At 41.1% G+C, this 23991-nt stretch overlaps 3 protein-coding genes across 3 annotated transcripts; all 3 read left to right on the top strand.

Moving 5' to 3' along the window:
- The first annotated feature begins 1190 nt into the window (after positions 1-1190).
- On the top strand, positions 1191-2132 carry LOC107291798 (olfactory receptor 6X1-like). Its single transcript, XM_015820830.1, has one exon. The coding sequence runs from the start codon at positions 1191-1193 to the stop codon at positions 2130-2132; it is 942 nt and encodes a 313-aa protein (XP_015676316.1).
- A 3925-nt stretch (positions 2133-6057) lies between these two features.
- Positions 6058-10468, top strand: LOC107291797 (olfactory receptor 6X1-like). The gene is made up of 3 exons (XM_015820829.2): positions 6058-6078; positions 7000-7914; positions 10418-10468. The coding sequence occupies exons 1-3, from the start codon at positions 6058-6060 to the stop codon at positions 10466-10468; spliced, it is 987 nt and encodes a 328-aa protein (XP_015676315.2).
- Positions 10469-13295: 2827 nt separating this feature from the next.
- Positions 13296-14246, top strand: LOC107291796 (olfactory receptor 6X1-like). The gene has a single exon (XM_015820828.1). It carries the CDS (start codon positions 13296-13298, stop codon positions 14244-14246), a length of 951 nt encoding a protein of 316 aa, XP_015676314.1.
- The last annotated feature ends 9745 nt before the right edge of the window (positions 14247-23991 follow it).

Raw genomic sequence — 23991 nt, 5'->3', positions numbered from 1 at the left:
ATTATTATTATTATTATTATTATTATTATTATTATTATTATTATTATTATTATATACAACTACACATGAAGAGCCCTCAGCCTTCAGTGCAGATGAATTAAGGAGAGATGTGAGTGGAACAACACTGAATACTTTACAATCACACACATTATAGGACAAAATTATCTACTACACATCATAGGATGATAATATCCCAATGCAAAGGCCATGATTTTACCACCCTCATAATTCCAACCAGATATGCTTAAGCATATCAGTCTTCAGAATATTCTAGGTACATTGCAAAGATACTCATGGGAAATTAAAGGCTAATATCCATAGAGACTGTGTTCTGTGCTTCTGTAGAGCAGAAGTAAATAGACTTTATATGATGCAATCTGTTAGATAATCTTTAAATGTTAATGAAAATATTTCTCAAAAGTTCTACCATTTTCCCCTGAACATCATTTTCTATGGTTCTTGAAAACATTGCCTTCATAAATGGATAGAAAGATGGAGTGATAGGTACTGTATTTTAAGAAGACAAGGCATGTAATGAAATAAGAACAAGTCAAGGTAAGTGTGGAGAGATCTTTAGGTTCATGATCTTTAAAATGATGACATGGAACAGAATGTCACTGAAAAAGTAACTGTGCATAGACATACATCCAGAGGAGCATCTTGGCTTTTATATTTCTAGAGCCCTTTATTTACTTTCATATTTCTATCACATCCCATGTTTTGTTTTTCAATATTTTACTCCTCTTTTCTTTAGATAATTAACAATGTAAAGAAAGTTCCTGCACAAGTGTATGGAACTCTGTGACCCAAGAATTTCCAAGTTCTAATTTGTATCAAAATATTAGAACTGCAGGCTATATCATTATATTTTTAAGATTACCCAAATGATAAATTTTCAATAGTGACAAATTTCACAGATGACATTATTTTCAAATAGTATTCCTTTGGTTATGGCCTCATGTATTTTGGGATTTCAGTTATGGGCCTTTAAATAAATAAATATGTTTATTTAATTGCAGCTACTATATAATAGTTATACATAACCTTTGTTTCTTTGATGTGAAAATTAACTCTTGTGGTCTCCCTGTTGAGCTCATAATACTAATTTCTGAAAAAGGACTTTACAAATTTGTCTAAATCTTGAGTCAATGAAGATTCCATATTTTCTCTTTTTGTAACAGAAGGGGAAGATGAATTTGACCAACTGCACAAGAACAACTGAATTTATTCTTGTTGGGTTGCCACATGTTTGGGGAATGGAAAGGATGATGTATGCAAGTGTCTTTCTGCTCTACATCCTGTGTCTATTGGGCAATGGGCTCATCATTATGATGGTAATTCTCGACCACCATCTGCAGAAACCCATGTATTTCTTCCTTAGCAACCTTTCTTTCAAAGACATTGGACACACTACCACCTTTATGCCTAAACTGTTGTTCAATTATCTTTCTGCTAATAACTCCATCTGTTTTTATTGCTGTTTAATACAATTTTGCTTCTATTTCCTTTTTGGAGTCACTGAATTTTTCATTATCACATTGATATCCTTGGATAGATATTTAGCCATTTGCCATCCATTGAGACACTCCACTATCATGACTTCGGGGATCTGCCTTAAACTGTCAATATCAGCCTGGTTTGGTGGATTTTTCTCCATAATTTGTCAGGTAGTGATGACTGCAAACTTGCCCTACTGCTCTTCCAACATTATCAATCATTTCTTTTGTGACGTTGGACCTGTGTTGAAGATTGCAGGAGGAGATTCACATCTTATTGAAGTCCTTGTCTTCCTTCTTGTTGTGGTCTTGATTATGTCCTCCCTGCTTTTTACCCTCATTTCTTACTTCTTTATCCTCTGCACTATTCTCCAAATGCCTTCAACCTCAAGGCAGCAGAAGGCCTTTTCTACATGTGCTTCACATCTGGTTGTGGTCAGCATTCTGTATGGATCAGTCTTTTTCGTCTACTTAAGACCTACTGTTAAAAACTCTTCCTTCAGTAAGATGAAGTCTGTCTCCATATTGTATACTATGATCACCCCCGTGCTCAATTCTTTCATCTACACTATTAGGAACAATGAAGTACAGGATTCTGTACGCAGAATGCTAAGAAGAAAAGTTCCAGGTTTCTGAAGTATCTCCAAGCCATCCCTATGTCAAAAGAAATGGAAAGTCATTCCATTTGCAAACAGAAAATGAAATGTAAGGTAATTTGTCTTTTGAAGAACTCCTGTATATGTGTGTTTCTCCTGGATGGGGTGTGCCAGAAATAGCAATAGCAATAGGACTTAGACTTATATACTGCTTCACAGTGCTTTACAGACCTCTCTAAGCAGTTTACAGAGTCAGCATATTGCTCCCAACAATCTGGGTCCTCATTTTACCGATCTCAGAAGGATGGAAGGCTGAGTCAACCTTGAGCCGATGAGAATCAAACTGCCAAACTGCTGGCAGCTGGCAATCAGCAGAAGCAACCTGCAGTACTGCATTCGAACCACTGCCTCACCATCAATCAAGATTGTTGAGATATGTCAGACTTGCCTGAATTAACAAAAAGGGAAGCAGTGAATAACATTCAGATGGAGGGCAATCTGTTCTTTTCTTTTTGATAGATGCTTTTTTCAGAAGCATCTGAAATTATTGTATAAAGTACAATAAGGTATCCATGATCAATTGAGTTTCAAATGAAGAAATAAAGGTGAGACTCTTTTAAGTGTCCAAGCTGGGATCCAATGGTTCGATAATCCTGATGTTCATACAATAGATATGCACCTTTGTAAAACACTTGTTGAAATTTTCTTGTTTTTAATAGGGGCAATGAGGAATGAATAGGTAAGTTTTGATAAACATATTGCTTGAAAAAGAGGTGCGGTGGTTCAGTGGCTTAATCGTCTCTGCTTCGGTGGTTTGAGCCCTAGCACTGCATGGTGGGGTGAACTCCTATCATTTGCCTCAGCTTCTGTCACTTAGCAATTCGAAAGCATGTTCTATGAGAGCAGATAAATGGGTACTACTTCAGTGGGGAGATGAGCCGGTGCTTCATGCAGGCAGTTGGAATTCTAGCTAGCTCTGAACCTTCCTGGTTGTGAGGCCTGTTTGTGAGGCAGCTCTGGTGCAGAGAGAGGGCCTTGGGTGATGCTGCAGGAAAAGTCGCTCCTCTTTCTTTTTGGTGCAATATTAGCTCACCTTCCTTGGAAAGTGTGCAAGCATGTACAATGAGAGCGCTAGTAAACTGGCAGCCAAACAACTACTTTGCAATAGCATTGTAGTCTCCTGGCTACTGTAATAGCGTCATACTCTAATAATAACAATGTTCATAAACATTCAGATGGAGGCCAAATTGGTTTCTTCTCCATCTCTAGGTAATCAAGGATAAGATTTGGTGGGGGGTATTACATCCCAGTTGGATCATTAAGGTTATCACAATGAATTGAGTTTATATTGTAATGTGTTTCAAATAAAGTTTGTTTTCTAGCTCTTTTCTTTGAATTGCAATACTTGGAAATTTTATACCCTAAAACAGTGTGGTACATTGGTCGACATATTGGGCTAGGAAAGGAGGGGCATGGGTTCAAGTCTCTCTTAGTCCTGGAAGCTCACAGGTGACCTTGGGTCAGTCCCATCCCATACAGAGAGCACTTCTTCTGGGGAAATATTGGAGGGTTATCTATCTGACAAGAAGAAAATGACTCTCGGGGATGAAGGGGTAGAATTATATAAAATTTGGTGTATTTATAAATATAACGTAAATGTTTGTCTTTAAGAAGAGGAGATGATTGGCTAGTATCCCTAAACTGCATCCGAGGTGGTGGAAAAGAAGGTGATGGGATGTGTAGGATAGTTGGAAAGGAGGAAAGAGGAGAGGTCGTGGTTAAGAGGGGGAGGAAGGAAGAGGGAAGTAGGTAGGAAGGTTGAGGGCGTGTGGATGCAGGGGGGGGGGACCGCTGGTTATTTCTGAATACTTACTGAGTAGGCTTTTTTATGTGTTTGTTTTTCTAATGAAATGCACCATATTTGTATTATTTGTCCATATGTTTATTTGAAAAATTAATAAAATTTGTAAAATCAAGAAGAAAATGACTCTCAACATATTTGTCCTTGTTCCCTGAGGAGTATCATTTACACATAGGCGAGCATGTCTACAGAGCTTTCCAAATGTTATAAATGCATGAACTTCTTTCTATGAGGAGAACAATTGGGACCCAGAAGATAGTAGGAGTGAGGAAGGAAAAAAAAAGTCCTGCAGCAGAGTCAAAGTGTGAATCTTGAATCCTAAAAATGATCCTTGGATGGTGTAACATTTTCATTTCTAAGTATGCTTACATTTTATTGACAATCTGAACTGGCTTACTTGGCCTATCCTAGATCTGACATTTTATGACCTCTACTCTTAGGCACTATTCTACTGCCACACGGAATTATATCATCATAAAATCCCAGAATTGGAAGGAGACAATTGGTTCATTTCATTCCACCTCCTATCCCATTTTGGTACAAAAAATCCAAACTTAAGTATCTCATATTTCTATGAGATATTTCTGTATTCTGGGCATAATCTATGGCAGGGCTTTTCAACCAGTGGTACAGGTACCACCTGTGGTACATTGGCACCTGGCAGGTGGTACGCGACCATCCTAGAAAAGTGGTAGCAGGGGAGGGGAATGAGCTGAACCGGTGGCAGCACCGCACAAGCCTGAGCGAGAGATGGTTGGAGCTGCAAAGCTGTCAGGGCTCAGTGGAAGTGCCAGAATCAGTGCCAGGCTCCAGCTGGAGCTCGGCGCTGATCCTGGCACTTCCATTGAGCCCAGAAGAAGCACCGATCAGCTGGAATGTTGCAGCCTCTCCAGGGTCTTGTGATTTACATTCAGATGCTTGGCAACTGATTCATATTTATGATGGTCACAGTCAGGGCTTTTTTTCTCGGAGAAAAGGTGGCGGAACTCAAACCTGGCCACGCCCTCATCAAACCCTAGGACCGCCCCTTTAGAGAACAGGAATGCAAGTAAAATTTGGGAGGGGCTATTTCCGGTGTGGGAGGGGCTATTTCCGATGCGGCCGGCCCGGAAAAAGGTGCCGGAACGCGGTTCCGCCGCGTTCCGGCTGAAAAAAAGCCCTGGTCACAGTGTCCCAGGGTCATGTGAAGTAACCAAAATCTGCTGCAACCACCCAGCAGATGGGGGGAATAAAAACCAAACATCCCCCCAACCCCATTCCCACTGCCAATCCTCAACAGAAATGCTCACAACAATGAAAACCTCGGACAGGAGGAAGAATGCAGCCGGGTGGGCAGGCAGGTGTCTTGCTTGGCTGTGGCTTGGGGGGGGGGGCACTTTTTCAGTGCTATTGTAACTTTGAACAGTCACTAAGCGAACTGTTGTAAGTCGAGGACTACCTGTACTTTATTACTTTTTTCCTTTTTGGGGGGGGGGTCATCAAGTTTTTGACACCTTGCTAGGCAACTGGTGGTACTCAGATATTGCCATATCCTAAAAGTGGTACAATGGGTGAAAAGGTTGGAAAGCCCTGATCTATGGATATTTATGTGAATTGAGAGACAATTCATATCTCTAGAAATGGTACCTCAAACTTCTGTAGAAACTGGAGCACTACATTATTAAAGGTTTTACACTTTCAATTTCTGCAGTTGAAGAGGAATAGGAACTAGGCCAACCATAAAAGAGTTTCATAGTTTATCCTTGTTGATTTGCCTCCAGAGGACCTCCAGAGGACTCCTATCTTGGGATGCACTTTAAGTTTTATCCAAAAGTTATCAGCCTCAAGTATATTCTAGCTATAGTGTTCAAATGCTCATGGGAAATTAAAGGCAAATATCCTTGGAGACTGTATTCCAAGCTACTGTAAAGAAGAAGAAAATAAACTTTTTATGATGCGATCTTCTAGATGTTCTTTAAATGTTAAGGGGAATATTTTTCATGAAGTCTACCATTTCCCCTGGTCCCAAGATATGATGAATTATTTTCTATGTTTCTTCAAAATACTGTCTTGATGAATGGATACTGAGGTGGAGTGAAATGTATTTGATGAAAAGAAGGTGGTAATGAAGGAAGAGCAAGTCAAGGTAAGGATGAAGAGCTCTTTAGGTCCATCTTTTTTAGAATGAACACTTGGAACAGAATTCCCAAGATAGCATAGTTGCTCATAATTATGAGGACACCAAAATCATGCCATGTGCATTAGGAACTGCAAAAAAACCCCCATGATTTCCTAGCATATATTCAAATCCACCTCCACACAGAGAGAGCATCATCATGGCTATTGTATTTTTTGAGCCCTTTATAAATTTTATATTTCTATCACAACCTATGTTTTATTTTTCAGTATTTTACTAGACTTTCCTTAGATAACTAATAATGTAAAGACAGTTCCTGCACAGAAGTATGGGACTTTTTAATTCCATAAGAGCAAAGTTTCCAATTTCTAATTTGTAGGGTCTTTGGTTCTCTCAGAGCTTGGTAATGTTTTTCCAGATGTTTATTTACCAAACTAACATCATAAGTGCACTGATGATGTTATCCAATTTAGTAACGAAACATCTGAAAGAAAATCTCCCTGCTCAGAAAATAGCAAGGACCCCACAGTTCAGCCCTGAGCTACATATATTCTCTTCTATCAAGTTCTATTTTTATCAAATTATTTCACATGTACTCTCTATCTTCCAAAAATGTCATTATATTTTTTAAGAATTTAAAAATTTCACACATGAAACTAATGGCTAATAGTGGTTACTAATGGTTACTAATAGTGGTTTTTTTTTTCATTGTGCATTCATGAGAGTCCAGTGATGGACCTTGAGATATCATAACTGATATTCAAATATGTACATGCAAGTGTCTTATTCAGCGAGCATAATTCCACATAACCTTTGTTATCTTGATATAAATATCAAGTCTTGTATCACAATATCAGTTTATGGAAAAGATCTTGAGAAACGTAGCTGAATCTTGATTCAGTGAAGATTCCATGTTTTCTCTTTTTGTAGCAGGAGAAGAACATGAATTTGACCAACTGCACAAAAATAACTGAATTTATTCTTGTTGGATTGCCACGTGTTTGGGGAATGGAAAATGTGATGTATGCCAGCATCTTTCTGCTCTACATCCTAAGTTTGATGGGCAATGGGCTCATCATTACGATAGTAATCAAGGATCATCGTCTTCAGAAACCCATGTATTTCTTCCTTAGCAACCTTTCTTTCAAAGACATTGGACACACCACAACCTTTATACCTAAACTGTTGCTCAATTATCTCTCTGCTAACAATTCCATCTGTTTCTTTTGCTGTATAATACAGATGTATTTCTATTTTCTTTTTGGGGTCACTGAATTTTTTATCATCACTTTGATATCCTTGGATAGATACTTAGCCATTTGCTATCCTTTCAGATACACCATTATCATGACTTCAGGGGTTTGCCTTAAATTGGCAATAGGAGCCTGGTGTGGAGGTTTTTTCTCCATTTTTTATCAGCAACTAATCACAGTAAACCTACCCTTTTGTACTTCCAACATTATTAATCATTTCTATTGTGATGTTGGACCTGTGTTGAGGATTGCAGGGGGAGATACACATCTCATTGAAGCCCTTGGCTTCCTTGTTGCTGTGGTTGTGGTTGTGTCTTCCCTGGTTTTCACCCTCGTTTCTTACCTCTTCATCATCTGGACCATTCTTCGAATGCCTTCAACCTCCAGACAGCAAAGGGCCTTCTCAACATGTGCTTCACATCTGGTTGTGGTCAGCCTGTTGTACGGGTCAGTCTTTTTTGTCTATTTAAGACCGACTATCAAGAACTCTTCCTTTAGCATGACAAAATATGTCTCCATACTGTATACTTTCATCACCCCTGTGCTCAATCCTTTCATCTACACCATTAGGAACAATGATGTGAAAGATTCTGTACACAGAATAATTGGGAGAAAGATTACTGGTCTCAGACATGTCTAAGTATCTTCAACCCTAACCAGTGATGGGATTCAGCCTGTTCGCACCAGTTTGGCAGAAGTGGTAGCTATTTGTTTTGTTTCCCAGGCCCAGAATGGTCTTCCAGAAGTGGCATCCAGACAGAGAACCAGTTGTTCACATATTTGAATCCCACCACTGACCCTAACCATATATTAAAGTAAATGGGAAGTGATTCTATTTTCCAAGATATTTCTTCTACATCAAATGTCAACCTAATCTGTCTTTTAAGGACTGCTCTACTGTATATGTGTGTTCCTTCAAGCTGGGGAGTGTTCAAAGACATCATCAAAGATTCATAGGATATTTCACATTGCATACCATAACAAAGAGGTAAAACTGGGTAACATTCAAGTGGAAGGCAACATGTTTTTTTCCCCTCTTTGTTGAGAAGCATCTCTGTGTACTGTATAAAATAAAATTAGGTACCTGTCAAGCCTCGAAGAATACTTATGCTGTTTCAGCCATTATTGCTTCTTAGCTTGCCTATGAACTCGGGGGAGGGGATAATGGAATGTAGACTTCTGATATTGAGAGGCCAGTCCATGAGAACCAATGACGTTCAAGATCGTTTATTGAGAACGAAAGACATTCTCTCATAATAGTTATTTGAATTATAATTGGATAATGTGCCTTGCACAAATAGGGGAGATAGACTTTTATACCTTTAATATAGCAAACTAGGTGCAAAATAACTAGAGCTGGTTTTCCTTTCACCTGTGCTAAAATGATGTGCTCAATAAAGTTTTGCATTAGAGATCGGATCATCTCAGCTGTGCGATATCTTGTTTTCTGTATTGGAGAACAGCTTTTCAAATAATGAAGTAAAACTTTTCCTAAAGGTATCCTTTGTGCATTTGTTTGATATATAATTTGTTTAATTATGTTGTCAAAAATTATATATATTAGATATATTTTATTTTTAATTCATTTTTTATTTATATAATAGATATATACTTTTATAAAACACTTGTTGAAAATTCCTTGCTTTTAATATGGGCAATGAGGGATGAATAGGAAACTTGTTAAACCTCTTGGTTGAAAGATAAAACATTATGTATGTAACCACTCAAATGGAGGCCAAATTTGTTTCTTCTCTATCTCTAGGCAATCCAGGATAAAGATTCAGGGTGGGTAGGTGATTCCATACCAGTTGGATCATTACAGCTACTATAATGAGTTGACTTTGAATCAAGATCTGTTTCCAATAAAGTTTGTTTTCTAAGCATTTTCCTTCACTTGAAATACTTGGAAGTTCTGTACCCTAAAGCAGTGTGGTACATTGGTTGCCATATTGGACCAGGAAATAAGAGACATGGGTCCAAGTTGGTCTTAGTCCTGGAAACTCACAGGTGACCATGAGTCAGTCATATCCTATACAGAGAGCACTGCTTCTGGTGAAATATAGGAGGCATATCACTCTGATAGGAAGAAATAACAGATGATAAGGGGTCTGAAATCTAAATTATATGATGAATGGTTAAGGGAACTAGGTACATCTAGCCTAATGAAGACAAGTTTTAGGGTAACATGATAACTCTTTTCCAGTACTTGAATGGCTCACACAGAGAAGAGGGGGTTGACCTATTCTTCAAAGCACTTGAACATAGCACAAGAAGCAATAGGTGGAACGTAATCAAAGAGAAGTCCAACCTGGAACTAAGGAGAAATTTCTGGACAGTGTGAAAGATTAATCAATGGAACACCTTCCCTTCCAGAGTTTGGGGTGTTCCACCACTGGAGTCCCAAAGGTGCTTTTTCAAGAGGCAACTGGACTTTCTTGTTTTTCATTGAAGATTTTTCACTTCTCATCCAAGAAGTTCTTCAGCTCTGACTGGATAATGGGGAATGGAAGGCACAATTAATGCAACACAACAACACAAATGACAAAAAGGCAAGTTTTCTGCCCTATAGCTTAGACAGACTTCCATTTCCCACTATCCAGACAGAGATGAAGAAGCTTCTTGGATGAGAAGCGAAACATTTTCAAAGAAAAACAAGAAAGTCCAGTTGCCTCCTGAAAAAGCACCCTTGAGAATCTCCCTAGACATCCATCACTGGGGGTTTTCAAGAAAACATTGGACAACAATTTGTCCAGATGGTATAAGGTCTCCTGCCTTGGGGAGGGAGTTGGACTAGAAGATCTTTCGAACCATATGATTATATTTGTCTATGAGATGATGGGGATTAGGGGTACAATACTGAATTCATCATTATCTCATACATCTTATGACACAATTATGTAGTGCACATCATTGGATGATGATATCATAAGGCACAGGGCATGATGACCAACTTTACTGCCTAGGGAATTCTGGGAGTTGAGGTCCACATATCATAACATTGCCATGTTTGGAAAACACTAATCTGTAAAGCTTCTGATTACCTAAATGTTCCTGCCACTGCCCCACCAAAAGTGAAGGGGATATCAAATCTGCAGATCCAGAACACTATGCTGAAAATCTTAACTTTGAATTCCATGGAAAAATGAATGGGAGAAAAAGGGAAATGGGGAAAAATCATCATTGGATATCATCTCCAATCTGTTCCTTCACTGTTTCATAGTGTCTTCAAAGAGTCTTGGAAGACTTAATAATATATACAAGACTCTATATCTGGGAATGGCCCTTAGAATTTGGTCCAGATAAAACCAGATGTGATTCATGTTGATTCCAATTTATCTGTTCTGGGCATAGTCTATGTATATATAAGATTACTGGCAGTGGTGGGATTCAAATACCTGAATAACCGGTTCTCTGTGTGAGTGCCACTTCGGGAAGTCTGTTCCGAGCCAGGGAGGACTCCCAGGAGCAGAATGGCCCACCGGAAGTGCATGGATGCATTTCAAGTGGACTGTTCTGCTCCTGGGAGTCCTCCCCAACTCAGAAAAGACTTCCGGAAGTGCTGTCCATGCAGTTCCAGGGGGCCGTTCCGGGCCTGGGAGGCCTTCCCTGGCTCAGAACAGACTTCCAGAAGTGGTGTTCACACACTTCCGGTGGGCCATTCTGGGCCTGGGAGGCCTCCCCATCTCAGAATGGACTTCCGGAAGTGGCATCCATGCATTTCCGGTGGTCTGTTCTGGGACTTGCAAAAAAGGGCTAGGGCAGTGATGGCAAACCTTTTAGAGACCAAGTGCCCCAAAACCGCCCCACCCGCCCCAGCCTGCTCTACCCTTGCCCCGCCCACTCTGCCCCCACTCAGCCCATCCCTCACCTGCCCGCAGGGCCACCCACCGCCTCCACGGCCTGCTGCAAATCATCCAGGTGGCCCAGCAGTGCCATGGCAGCCACGCCCTCTGCCCGCACCCTGCAGCATCAACTGTATGCGACAGGGCATGAGGATGGAGTCTTGTCCTGGCTGCCATGTCCTTGGCTGCACTACTCTGCATGGGTTGTGCTCGGGGGCGACTCTTCTACAGGGGGTTGCTAGTGAGGAGGAGGCCGCGGTGGGAGGTGGGCTGGAGTGATGGCACGTGTGCCCACAGAGAGGGCTCTGAGTGCTGCCTCTGGCACACATGCCATAGGTTCGCCACCACTGGGCTAGGGCATCAGCCAGTTCACCAAAGTCAACAAAAAATTAGCTACCGGTTCTATAGAACTGATGTGGACCGGCTGAATCTCACCACTGCTTATGGGAACTAACAGATATTTCTAGAAATGATATCTGAACCTTCTGTAGAAAATGAAGCATTGCATCAGTGAAGGTTTTACTTTTTTGCTTTCTGCAGTTGAAGAAAAATAGGAATTATGCTGACTATAAAATAAATTAGGAGTTTGTGTTGGTTAGTGTGCCTCCTGTCTTGGGGTGGCATTTGAAGATTCACCCAAAGCATATCACCCTTGAGTATATTCTAGTTATAGAGCATGGATTCTCATGGGAAATTAAAGTAGATATCCTTAGAGATTGTATTCCAAGCTTCTGTAGAGAATCAGTAATTAAACTTTATGTGATGCAATCTGCTAGATGCTGATGAAATATGAAAGCAAATATTTCTCAAGAAGTTGTGACATTCCCTTGATGGTCATTTTGAAATCATAACTGGTATTCAAATGTGAGTTCAATCCTAGGTAGTGGCAGATATTTCTCTGATAGGACCTTGGTGCTCTCTGAGCTTGCTTGTTTTCTTGCAGACTTTTCATTACCCTAACGAGGTAACATCATCAGTGCTAGTAAGGAGTGCTGTTTGCTGGTGGGTGTATATTCTGGTGTCTTGCCTGTCTATGTGGGTGGGGACGGTCTTAGGAATTCTTTAGTTGGGTTGTTTACTAATGGCTCTTTGGCCATTTTAATTGGGTTATTGTTTACTTGATTGTCGGTCTGAAGGTGACCTTGGAGTTAATCTATGCTGATCTGAGTGCTGATTACAGATGGGGAGGTGCTGGAGTCTTTTTTTCTCTTTGGGGCTGGTTGATTGTCTCTTTTGCATAGTCTATAGATGTTGTTGACATGTATGTATCTACTGGTGGCTGATTTGTCAGAGTGTTAGGCTTCTAGAAATTCCCTAGCATTTTTGGATTTGGCCTGGTCTAGGATTATCACATTTTCCCAATTGAAACTATGGTTAAATCTGCTTATATGTTGTGAAACTAAAGAATTTTCATCATGCCTTTTGACTGCCAGTTGATGTTCATGGATGCGTTCTGCCAGTCTTCTGCCTGTTTGTCCTACATAGTGGTTGTCGCAGTTCTTACATTGTATGTTGTAGATGACTCCTGTTGCTGGGTCTTTTGGTTTACTTAGGATATTTTGAAGGGCTTTAGTTGTCTTATGTGCTGTGCGGATTCCATGTGGTTGTAGTCATCTATTTGCAGTTTCTGGGATATTTTTGATGTATGGCAGTGTAATTCTTTTCAGGGTTTGTGTTGGTTATGCTCTATTGGGTTGAGTGGTTAGGTACTTTTTGATGAAGTTGTGTGGGTATCCATTTTGTTGGATACCCACACATTTTGTTCCCTTTTCTGCTGTTCTGGGTTGCTGCAATCTGTTTCCCCTTTTTTCCTTTTCTCTCTCTCTCTGGGCACAATGAGTTATTGTCTGCTATGAATTCCACAGAGGCATCAGGAAGGGCCTCCATCCAGTAAACATTTAAGCTCTGTTCAGTCACCCCAACTCTACCCCGATGCAAAAGATTACAGGGTTGTTAAAATAACAAAAATCCAAATGTGTATATTGAATGTCTTATTCAGCTACTATATCTACAGACAACTTTTGTTAGTTTGATTTTAAAATCAAGTCTTCTGTTCTGTCTCTTGCAATAGTTGTTTCTGAAAAAGGTCTTCAGAAATCTTGACCGCACGAAGATTCCACACAGGGTGAAGATGAATTTGACCAATTGCACAAGAGCCACTGAATTTATTCTTGTTGGATTGCCAAGTGTTTTGGGACTGGAAAGTGTGATGTATGCCAGCATCTTTCTGCTCTACATCCTGAGTGTGATGGGCAATGGGCTCATCGTTATGATAGTAATCACAGATCACCATCTCCAAAAACCCATGTATTTCTTCCTTAGCAACCTTTCTATCAAAGACATTGGATACACCACAGTCTTTATACCCAAACTGTTGCTTAATTATCTCTCAGCTAATAATTCCATCTGTTTTTCTTGCTGTGTAATACAACTGTGCTTCTATTTCCTTTTTGGAGTCACTGAATTTTTTATCATCACTTTGATATCCTTGGATCGATATGTAGCCATTTGCTATCCTTTGAGATACACCATCATCATGACCTCTAGAGTTTGCCTTAAACTGTCAATATCAGCCTGGTTTGGAGGATTTTTCTCCATAATTTGCCAGGTAGTGATGATTGCAAACTTGCCCTACTGCACTTCCAACATTATCAATCACTTCTATTGTGATGTTGGACCCGTGCTGAAGATTGCCGGAGGAGACACACGTCTCATTGAAGCCCTTGGCTTCCTTGTTGCTGTGGCTGTGATTGCGTCCTCCCTGGTTTTTACCCTCATTTCTTATCTCTTCATCCTGTACACTGTTCTTCGACTGCCTTCAACCTCCAGGCAGCAGAGGGCCTTTTCAACATGTGCTTCACATTTGGTTGTGGTCAGCCTTTTGTATGGGTCAGTCTTTTTTGTCTACTTAAGACCGACTGTCAAAAAATCTTCCTTTGGTGTGATGAAGTCTATTGCCGTACTGTACACTTTCATCACCCCTGTGCTCAATCCTTTCATCTACAGCATTAGGAACAATGAAGTGAAAGATTCTGTATCGAAAATGGTAGAAAAAATGGTTGCAGGTCTCCGAAATCTCTAATTATTGCCAACCCTAACCCTCATTTAAAAGAAGTGGGAGGGATCCCATTTTTGCAATAGATTTCTTGTATATGAAATATAAACTTTCTCTGCCTTTTGAAGGACTCTTCCATGTGTGTTTTCCTTCAGGTTGGGGACTGCCAAAGATATCAGTGAAGATTGTTGAGTTATTTCACATTGCCTACTTTAGCAAAGAAGGAAAAGAGAGTAACGTTCAAGTGGAAAGCAACATTTTTTTTTCAGTTTGATGAAAACTTCGTTGAGAAGCATCTGCAAATACTCTATAAGATAAAATTAGTTACTTGTGATCAGTTGAGTTTCAGAGCAGGACATAAAACTGAGGCTGTATCAAAGATGTTTGTCAGTGTTAAAGTTGGGAAGGCATGGTGCAAGCATCCTTGACCTTCTTAGTCAACTTTCAGTATTGTTAATCTTGGTATCCATCTGGACTGTCTAAAGGCATTAGAGCAGTGGTTCTCAACCTATGGGTTGGGACCCCATTTGGGGTCAATCAACCATTTCATGGGGGTCACCAAGCAAGGCTGTCTGCCATTTTTTTTGTCCGCCATTTTTCCCCCTTTTCCGGCGGGTGCCTTACCTCCCTTGGGCTGGGCCAGCTGGTGGTCGGCCTGCTCCATCTCTGCCGCTTGCCAGCTATGCCTCGGCCGGCGCAGGGGGCGGAACCATGCATGTGCGGCGCTCCCGGGCAGGGAAAGTCCTCGACTTACGACCAGTTGGGTAGTCCTCGACTTATGACCTGTTTAGTCCTCGACTTACGACCGGTTGGGGTCACGGCATTAAAAAGGTTGAGAACCACTGCATTAGAGCGTACGGATTGGGCATGCTGTTTCACATATACCTCTCCTTTTTATATGGATAGTTTCAGTTGGTGCTTAACATCTACAAGAGGCAATTGAGTGAGATCATCTTTCGGCATATAATTATGTGCCTTGGTGTATAGTCTTTTAGTCACAGAAATGTCTTTGGACAATGCTGTCTCCCTTGACTAAGAATCAGAGATGAGCACTGCCCTCTAGAATCGGACATGACTGAACAGGGGAAACCTTTTCCTTTATTTCTCAGTTTGCTTGAAAAATGAATTCCAAAACAATTGTTTTTTTTAACAATAAAGTGATTGCTGTCCAGCCCCCTGCCCCCAGCTGTACGGCTCATAAGCTATTCTGAAGCACAACTCTTGAAGTTACTTGCAGACCACTGCTGAATGGGGCATCTTCTGGGATGATTTAGGACTCTCCCTAACCCAGGAGAGTCATATAAACTAAAGGAATGCCAGCTCTTTTTGTTGGTAAGTTGAAAAATCAACAATTTAGAGAAAACCCCTTCAGAAGACCCCTCCCTGGGCTTGTCATCACTTGCCCATCTTCACCGGAAGTCTAAATGGGGAGGAACAGACTGAGGTTCAATCTTAGAAACACCTCCTTTCCTGGAGATATTTGGACTCTATTGGCCCCCGATATTTTGTTAGTCCCAAATAGGGTTGTGTTTCCACGTTTTGGACTGATGAACAATTTATATTTGCTATTTTGTTTTAAAATATTTTCAGTATTGTGTATTTCTAAGAGTTATTAAGGAGTTGGGTAACCTTAGTAATGTAATGTAACGTCACATAATAAAATAAATAAATAAATAAATAAATATTGTCTCACTCTCTCTCCAATATATGCTATGTTCATTGGCACCATTGTACTCTTTTTCTAAATCATTTGCCCAGAGTAATGTATCATTAAACACTGTCTTTGAGAAATATCTATTTCTAGAGCCATTTTCTGAAGGTTTCTTCCTTTTACAGTGGACCAATGGAAGGTGAAGTGAAGAGAATTTAATACATTGGTTTGAAATTCCAAAAGTCAAATGGAAGGATGTTCCATTCCATTCCAGTCACATGGAAGGATATTCCATTCAGACTGTATATACTCTGCCTATTTCTTCCTGAAATCTATGTGTTTGGGCAACAAAACTAGGATATCCATGTCCAGGCTAAAGATCCACATTTGGATCTTTAGTGATTTCTCAAAAAAGGGATCATCATTTTCAGGTCATGTGTATTAAATTTGTGCTTTCTTATAAGATCTATTTTTTCATGATTTTTAAAAAAAGTTTGCTTCTCATTTTTTTGATATTGTATATTCCACACAGTATAATATAGTGATTCAGGTGTTGAATTTGGAATGGGATCCCAGATTCATAGCCAAAACTTATTGGTGGCACTCTTTAAGATGCATTTAGGCCAAAAACCCACTCAGTCCAACATCCTTCACTAAAGTGCTATTGTGGGAAAAATAGAGACAGTTGAGAAAATCCAGGATAGAAATTGAACAAACCATGATAATGATGATGATAACCTTTATTGTCATTTTTTACTGTGGGCACAATGGCACACATTAAAAATGAAATTTAGTTGTTTGCTCTCAAAGTGTACACATACATAACACACATTTAAACATACTATATACAACATATGTGTAGACCTACAGCCCTACATATAAGGAACATATAAATATTAATCACTGTCTTGAATATATAATGGAAGAAGGAAGTTTGAGAGTTCACAAGATTAATACTGTATGGAACAAAACTGTGACTGAATCTGGATGTTCTGCTTCAGATACCACGAAGCCTCCTCCTCCCAGAAGGTAACAAGGAAAACAGGTCATGAAGAGGATGTGTAACATCCCAGACAATCTTGTGGACCCTGCTCAAGCAACGCTTATGTGCCATGTCCTGGATGGAAGAGAGGGAACTGCCAATGATATTTTCAGCCATCCTCACCAGTCTCTGCACCGCCTTCCTGTCTGAAGCAGTGATGCTTCCAGTGTGATGCCGTGTGACAGGATGCTCTCGATTGTCCCTCAATAGACAAAAATGTCAAATCCAGTCTGAACATCTGGCTGACTGTGCGATGATTAATAATAATAATAATAATAATAATAATAATAATAATAATAATAATAATAGCAGCATTTGAAAAACATTGAAGGAAAATGTGATAACAACTTGACATGGGCATGGCTTAAGATGGGAACCATTAAGAAAGAAACGAGTGAGCGGAGAGGCTATTTCTAGAATAAGAAATATTTCTCTGAGGGCTTAATGAGAATTTTTGTATTCTGCTAGGCAGCAAGAAACATTGCATGCCTTAACAAGACATGTTGGTGGTTCTGTAAAGTACAGGGAGGACCTCTTGTGGTTGAAAGAAGTAAAAAAAGGCAATGTAAATAAATGAACTTAATAAAATGCCATCTCTGAACATGGACTTTCTATTGATAGATCACATGGTCAACGTGTCCGGTGCAATAATGTTTTTTTTTTTTTAAGGGAATCGTCACTTGTGCAAATTCTATGTTGTTTGGACTCAATGAAGGAACTAAAACCAGGAATTATTTAATATAAGTAGAGAAATCTGACATACTGCAGTTAAACCTTGGACTTCTTAAGTATGGATTTTTATGGCATTTTGAAAAATGACAGAACATTAACCCATCCTGTTTCCTTGTTCCTACACATTTTGCTTCCTCTCTTAAGATAAATAATTGCAGTAAGTAAAACAAAAGCAGTTGAGATTGACAGAAAGGAAAACCAGAAAGAAAGAAAGAAAGAAAGAAAGAAAGAAAGAAAGAAAGAAAGAAAGAAAGAAAGAAAGAAAGAGGAAGGAAGGAAGGAAGGAAGGAAGGAAGGAAGGAAGGAAGGAAGGAAGGAAAGAAGGAAGGAAGGAAGGAAGGAAGAAAGGAAGGAAGGAAGGAAGGAAGGAAGGAAGGAAGGAAGGGAGGGAGGGAGGGAGGGAGGGAGAGGGAGAGACAGTTTTAGGTGTTCTGTTGTCTTCCAAAACACTCCAAGAATTATAGTTCTAATCAACTAACAATAGTGAATATTTAATTAACCAACATCTGGAGGGCCACATATTCTCTGTCCTTATATTTGGTGGAAAAAAAGAACTAATATAATATTGCATGTTAACCGCTTGATGGCACCCAAAGCTTAAGAAAAGAAATGGGGAATAAAGAAACTCTTTTATAACTTATGAAAAACCACAGTGAGTATCAGAATTACTTATTGGGCTATATTTATTATTTTAGTTCTTTCTACCGTTCTTGGTTTCAGTAAACTGTTGATGGGTTTCATTCATCGGGGGTTGGGCTGCTGTTTCGGTTCAATTCTCTTGGTGGCACTCTTGCACTGTGCAAGACAGAACATTGGAGGCAGAACTAAAAATAGTGACTTTTGACCCATGGAAGGAAGCAAGTTTCTATTGCCAATAGAAAGAGAAGACGAGAAATGAAAGTTATGAGAAGCTCACTCAAGGGTGGTGCATGAAACTCAGGTTCTTTTCATCACTTCTTCCTTGTAAAGCTTTCAAACCACATGACTTAGAACCCAACTATATTTTATAAGGTCATGTTAGCTATTTGGAAGCATTAGAATAGAATAGAATAGAATAGAATAGAATAGAATAGAATAGAATAGAATAGAATAGAATAGAATAGAATAGAATAAGAAATAAGAAATAAGAAATAAGAAATAAGAAATAAGAAATAAGAAATAAGAATAGAATAGAATAGAATAGAATAGAATAGAATAGAATAGAATAGAATAGAACTGGAAGAGACCTTAGAGGTCTTCTAGTCCAAGCCCCCCACTTAAGCAGCAGAACCTATACCCGAGGTCCCCAACCTTTTGGGCACCAGGGACCAGTTATGTGGAGAGAGGTTTTTTACAGACTGGAAGGGGCATGATTTTGTGTGCTGCCTGCATCCTTTGGATGGGGGCTTTCCTTGTTTGTGCGGACTGGTTGCTGGCATGCTGCGGTCTGGTACTGGTCCACGGATTGGGGGTTGGGGACCCCTGACCTATACCATCTAAGACAAGTGACTGTCTAGCCTCATTATAATCTCCATTGATGGAGCGCCCATGATTTCTGGAGGCAAGCTGTTCCACTGGTTAATTGTCCTCACTGTCAGGAAGTTTCTCCTTAATTCTTGGTTGCCTCTCTCTTTGATCAGTTTCCAACCATTGTTTCTCGTCCTTCCCTCTGGTTATTCACCAAAGCACCAGAGGGAAGGATGAGAAACAGATCAGTATTTGCCTTGGGTTCAAGTTGTAAGGGTGACCTATTTACAATGATGAAATCAGTTGATCATTTGCATGTTCTCACATACTGCAGGTTGAACAAAACAATTTGCATTTCAGAAAATTCCCTTCTTTTCTTGGTTCCTGCCTAGTTGGTTCTGGTCAGAACTGCTTTTCCAGGAAGGAAACATAATCTCTTTTAATATTACTATGGTAGAAGAGAAGAACTTCTCATGTTATTGTTCTTGTAGATCTATCCCTCAACCTCTCCTATCCTGCTGAGAGGAGGAGGAGGAGGAGGAGAAGGAGAACTTCAATTATATTTACCAAAATACAACTATAGTGTAATTGAGCTTAGATCTGTGTTTAAGCCTCTTTAATCTCTAAAGCCATTAAAACCAGAAGAACAACAGTGAATGGAATAATTGCACATGTAACAAAAGTGTTAAAAGAAAAGTAGTTTCACTTGACACAAGTGTTGTTCAGTGCAAAATATTACTTGTTATATCCTAGGTCTTGCAAGATGGCAACATTTAAGAGAAGTGCCTACTTTATGTGATCTGTTAGGATGGGAAAATATCCGCAGGGAGTCCCATAAATAATCTAACTATGTGCCACATAGATTACCAGCACTTTGAATTGCACTAGAAGAAAACCAGTGTAGCTTGGTGTAGAAGTGTAAAAAAGCTGAAGCTACAAGCACCCAACACTATGCAGACAATCACATACTGGATCAATTGTAACTTCTGTGTGATCTTCAAGGACAGTCCCATGTAGGGTACATTGAAGTCAGTGATGGGATTCAGCCGGTTCGCACCATTTTGGCAGAACTGGTAGCTAATTTTTTGTTGCCCAGGCCCAGAATGGACTTCTGGAAGTGGCATCCACACAGAGAACCGGTTGTTCACATACTTGAATCCCACCACTGATTAACGTAATCCAACTAGGGTTTCTGGGAAATTTAAAGCTAAAATATAGATTTATTTTGTGTGCCAATTGTGCCCTTGCTTGGATTGGAAGGCCTTGCTAACACCCAGGTAGTGAGTATTAGCAAGGCCTTCCAATCCAAACAAGGGCAGAATTGGCACACAAAATAAATCTGTATCTTAGCTTTCAATTTCCCAGAAGCTCTAGTAAAAAGAAGCAATAATAGAATGCTATTAGGTTGGTCAATGGTTAACTATAGATTTATATCTGGACATTGAATGGCTTTATCTATCTCTCAATTTATAGGTCTGAATATTTTCATTTGTTCAATTAAATTCATTCTGGTTTCCATGTTTGGACTCACAATCATTTCATTTGGTGAATTTTAAGACCTAGTGATGTATGTTATTTCCCTTCAGCAATCTAGGGACATTCAACTACTCACATTTCCAAAAAATGGGAAAAAAAGGATTTATATCACTTTGGTAATATTATGAAGATAAGCCACTAATGATCACCATCAAGTTTCATTACTTATCCTGTGAAATGGAACAGTTGGATTTTTAAAAATGCCTTATTTTAAGTCCTCCAGCATTTGAAAGCTGATCTCAGAAGAAGTTGATCTTATGGTTCTAGTTCTGCAAATAGATTTCTGTTACTTATTCACCAGATGGTTTCACTAGAGAGATGCCACAAAGAAAGTTTCAATTGTGCGTACTTTCTGAAGAACATTTCCTTTCTGATACATCAGATTTGAAACCACCCTGCTTATTTCAAACCACAGGTTTTGGTTAGAGTTTATTGTTTCAAGCACACGCTGTAGTTTTGTGGTGAAAACTTTATAAAGTCTATTCAAACAAACAGAGAATAGATTCAGAGAAGGACCATGAGGAGATAAGTCATGAAGTCCTATAGAGAGAAACTAGAAGACCAGGATATGTTTTATTTCTGAAGAAGAATGCCATTCAGAAGATGGCTTGTTCTTTCCCATTCCAGAGTGCTGGACATGAAATCATGGATTTCAGTCAGAGAAGGAAAGATTCCCATGAAATATTGGGGAAAAGTCTATATATAAAATTTGGATTCCTACACTAAGGCAGTGGTTGGGACTGGGTGAACTCAATGGCTCCTCCCTTTCTGCCTTCCTTTTTTTCCTGCACTAGTGCTTTTCAAATGCATGTTTTACAGGTATGCTTTGATCATTGATGCCATCAGTCATGAGACAAACCAACATGGCTGCTCCAAAAACAACAACAAAAACAAAAATGGAGAACAACAAACCCTGGCTGGGAAAAGAAATATGTGGGTGTCCTTATAGTCCCAAACATCTGGAGAACTTAGCTTCTGGTTGGGTTGCAATTTAAAAGTTGATTATTTTAGCATTTGAGTCCTGCTATGTGGCCCTTGACCTTATTCTTAGAATAAACACTTAAAAGACATTTTTTGTGTATCCTTGTAATGTCCTTTTAACAGTTTGCCTCCAGAAATTGTGGGCGCTCCATCACTGGAGATTTTTAAGAAGGGACTAGACAGTCACTTGTCTAATAATAATAATAATAGTAAAGTTGGAAGGGACCTTGGAGGTCATCTAGTCCAACCCCCTGCTTAGGCAGGAAACCCTATACCATTTCGGACAAATGGCTGTCCAGTCTAAGATCATATAGGTTCTCCTGCCTGAGCAGGGGACTGGACTAGAAGACCTCCAAGGTCCCTTCCAGCTCTATTCTATTCTATTCTATTCTATTCTATTCTATTCTATTCTATTCTATTCTATTCTATTCTATTCTAATTTCTTATTCCATTCTTATTTCTTATTCCATTCCTATTCTGTTCCTATTATTTTCTTATTTCTTATTCCATTCTTATTTCTTATTCCATTCCTATTCCATTGCTATACTTTTCTTATTTCTTATTCCATCCCATTCCTATTCCTATTCCTATTCCTATTCCTATTCCTATTCCTATTCCTATTCCTATTCCTATTCCTATTCCTATTCCTATTCCTATTCCTATTCCATTCCTATTCTATTCTATTCTATTCTATTCTATTCTATTCTATTCTATTCTACTCAGTCTCTAAAATATTATATTTGCGCATGCGTGTGATGGCGGACCTACCGGCTCCGGCTCCGTAGCGGCGGCGGTCTGTCGGCGGAGATGGGGGGTCAAAGAAGGTCCGGGGGGTGCTCGCCGGCCAGGAATGAATGAGAGGAGAGGGTCGGTGAGCGAGGAGGACGGGTGCCGGACCGCAGGACCGCCAGGTTTGGCTGGGCGGGGCGGCGAGTGGAGCTGCGATGCCGCGGAGGGCGGCCCAGGCGCGGAGGGGCCTAGCCAGGCCTGGCGATGCCTGGCGGCCTAGCGGCCGGGGAGAACTGAGGCCTGGCGGGGCCTGGTGAGGCCTGGGGCCTAGAAGAGCTGTGGCCCGTTGCAGCGGCCCGGTGCAGCGATGGCTCGGCGATCGGAGGTGGGCGGAGCTACGGGACTGCGGAGGGCGGCCCAGGCGCGGAGAGGCCTAGCGAGGCCTAGTGAAGCCCGGCCTGGGGGCCTGGTGGCCAGGAAGTACTGCGGCCTGATGTGGCGGCCTGATGCGGCGGTGACTTGACGGCCTGCGGAGGGCGGAGCTGCGGAGGGCGGCCCAGACATGGACTGGCCTAGTGAGGCCTAATGAAGCCCGGCCTGGGGGCCTAATGGCCAGGAAGATCTGCGCCCTGACACGGCCAGGAAGACCTGCGGCCAGGACGACCAGCGGCCCGACGCGGCGGTGGCTCACCGGTCCGGCGCGGCAGAGGCCTGGTGGCCCAGCGCGGTGACACCTCGGCGGTCCGAAAGACCTGGGAACTTACCATCGTTCCTCAACCCATCCTACCCCATTTGAAATTGCCATCACGAGGACTTTCTCCCCTCCCCCTACTTTGCTGATGGACCTCCAATACGACGGACTGTATTCGAGGAGGGAACTGCTGGCCCTGCGCGACTCCCCCATCGCGCAGGCATGGCCCAATACCATTCCAAGGGCTGGCCTCGATGAAGGGATTTGGAACCCTGAGAGGTAGCACTCAGCGACGGCACTGAGGGACCTAAGAAGAAAAAAACTACGGGTCTTCTTAGAGGGGTGTTTTATCAAATTTTTAGGGGGTTCGGGGTTGGCCCGAGAGGAACCTGGGGAGTCCTCTCTGAGGCCAAGGCCAGTCCTGTCTGGGGGGCGCGGGGTGGTAAGGGAGGAGACTGGGGAGCTGGCGGAGGGTGGTGTGATAGGCACGATCAGTGGGAGGGGCAGATATGGCGGGAGCAGAGGACCACATCGGGTTTTGGGAGCACGCACACGCTGCTTACAAGCTTGTGGATGCTCCGATCCTCAGGGCTCTACTCGACCTCCAGGGACCTCTGATCCTCAGGCCCGGGATCACCAGCTGATGCTGTGCAATGCCAGGTCCGTGGTGAATAAGGCCCCCCTCATTCAAGAACTTATTCATGAGGGGGGAGCGGACCTGGCAGGTATCACCGAGACCTGGTTGGGCATAGAGGGGGGTGTTCTCCTTGTTGACCTGTGCCCGCCAGGTTTCCAAGCATTTCATCAGCCAAGGACCCGGGGTAGGGGCGGGGGGGTAGCGGTCATTATAAGGGAGAACCTATGCCCAAGGGAGGCCACTGTGCCTCAGATAGACGGTGCAGAGTCCCTCCTTGTGAAGTGGGGGCAAGGGGTGCAAGTGGGCCTGTTGATAATATACCTGGCC

This window comes from Protobothrops mucrosquamatus, unplaced genomic scaffold, assembly GCF_001527695.2.
Source record: "Protobothrops mucrosquamatus isolate PMUCROS unplaced genomic scaffold, P.Mucros_1.0 scaffold1188, whole genome shotgun sequence".
NCBI classification, from domain to species: Eukaryota; Metazoa; Chordata; class Lepidosauria; order Squamata; family Viperidae; genus Protobothrops; species Protobothrops mucrosquamatus.
Note: the sequence above shows the minus strand (reverse complement) of the source record. Positions and strands in the feature narration are given on the sequence as shown.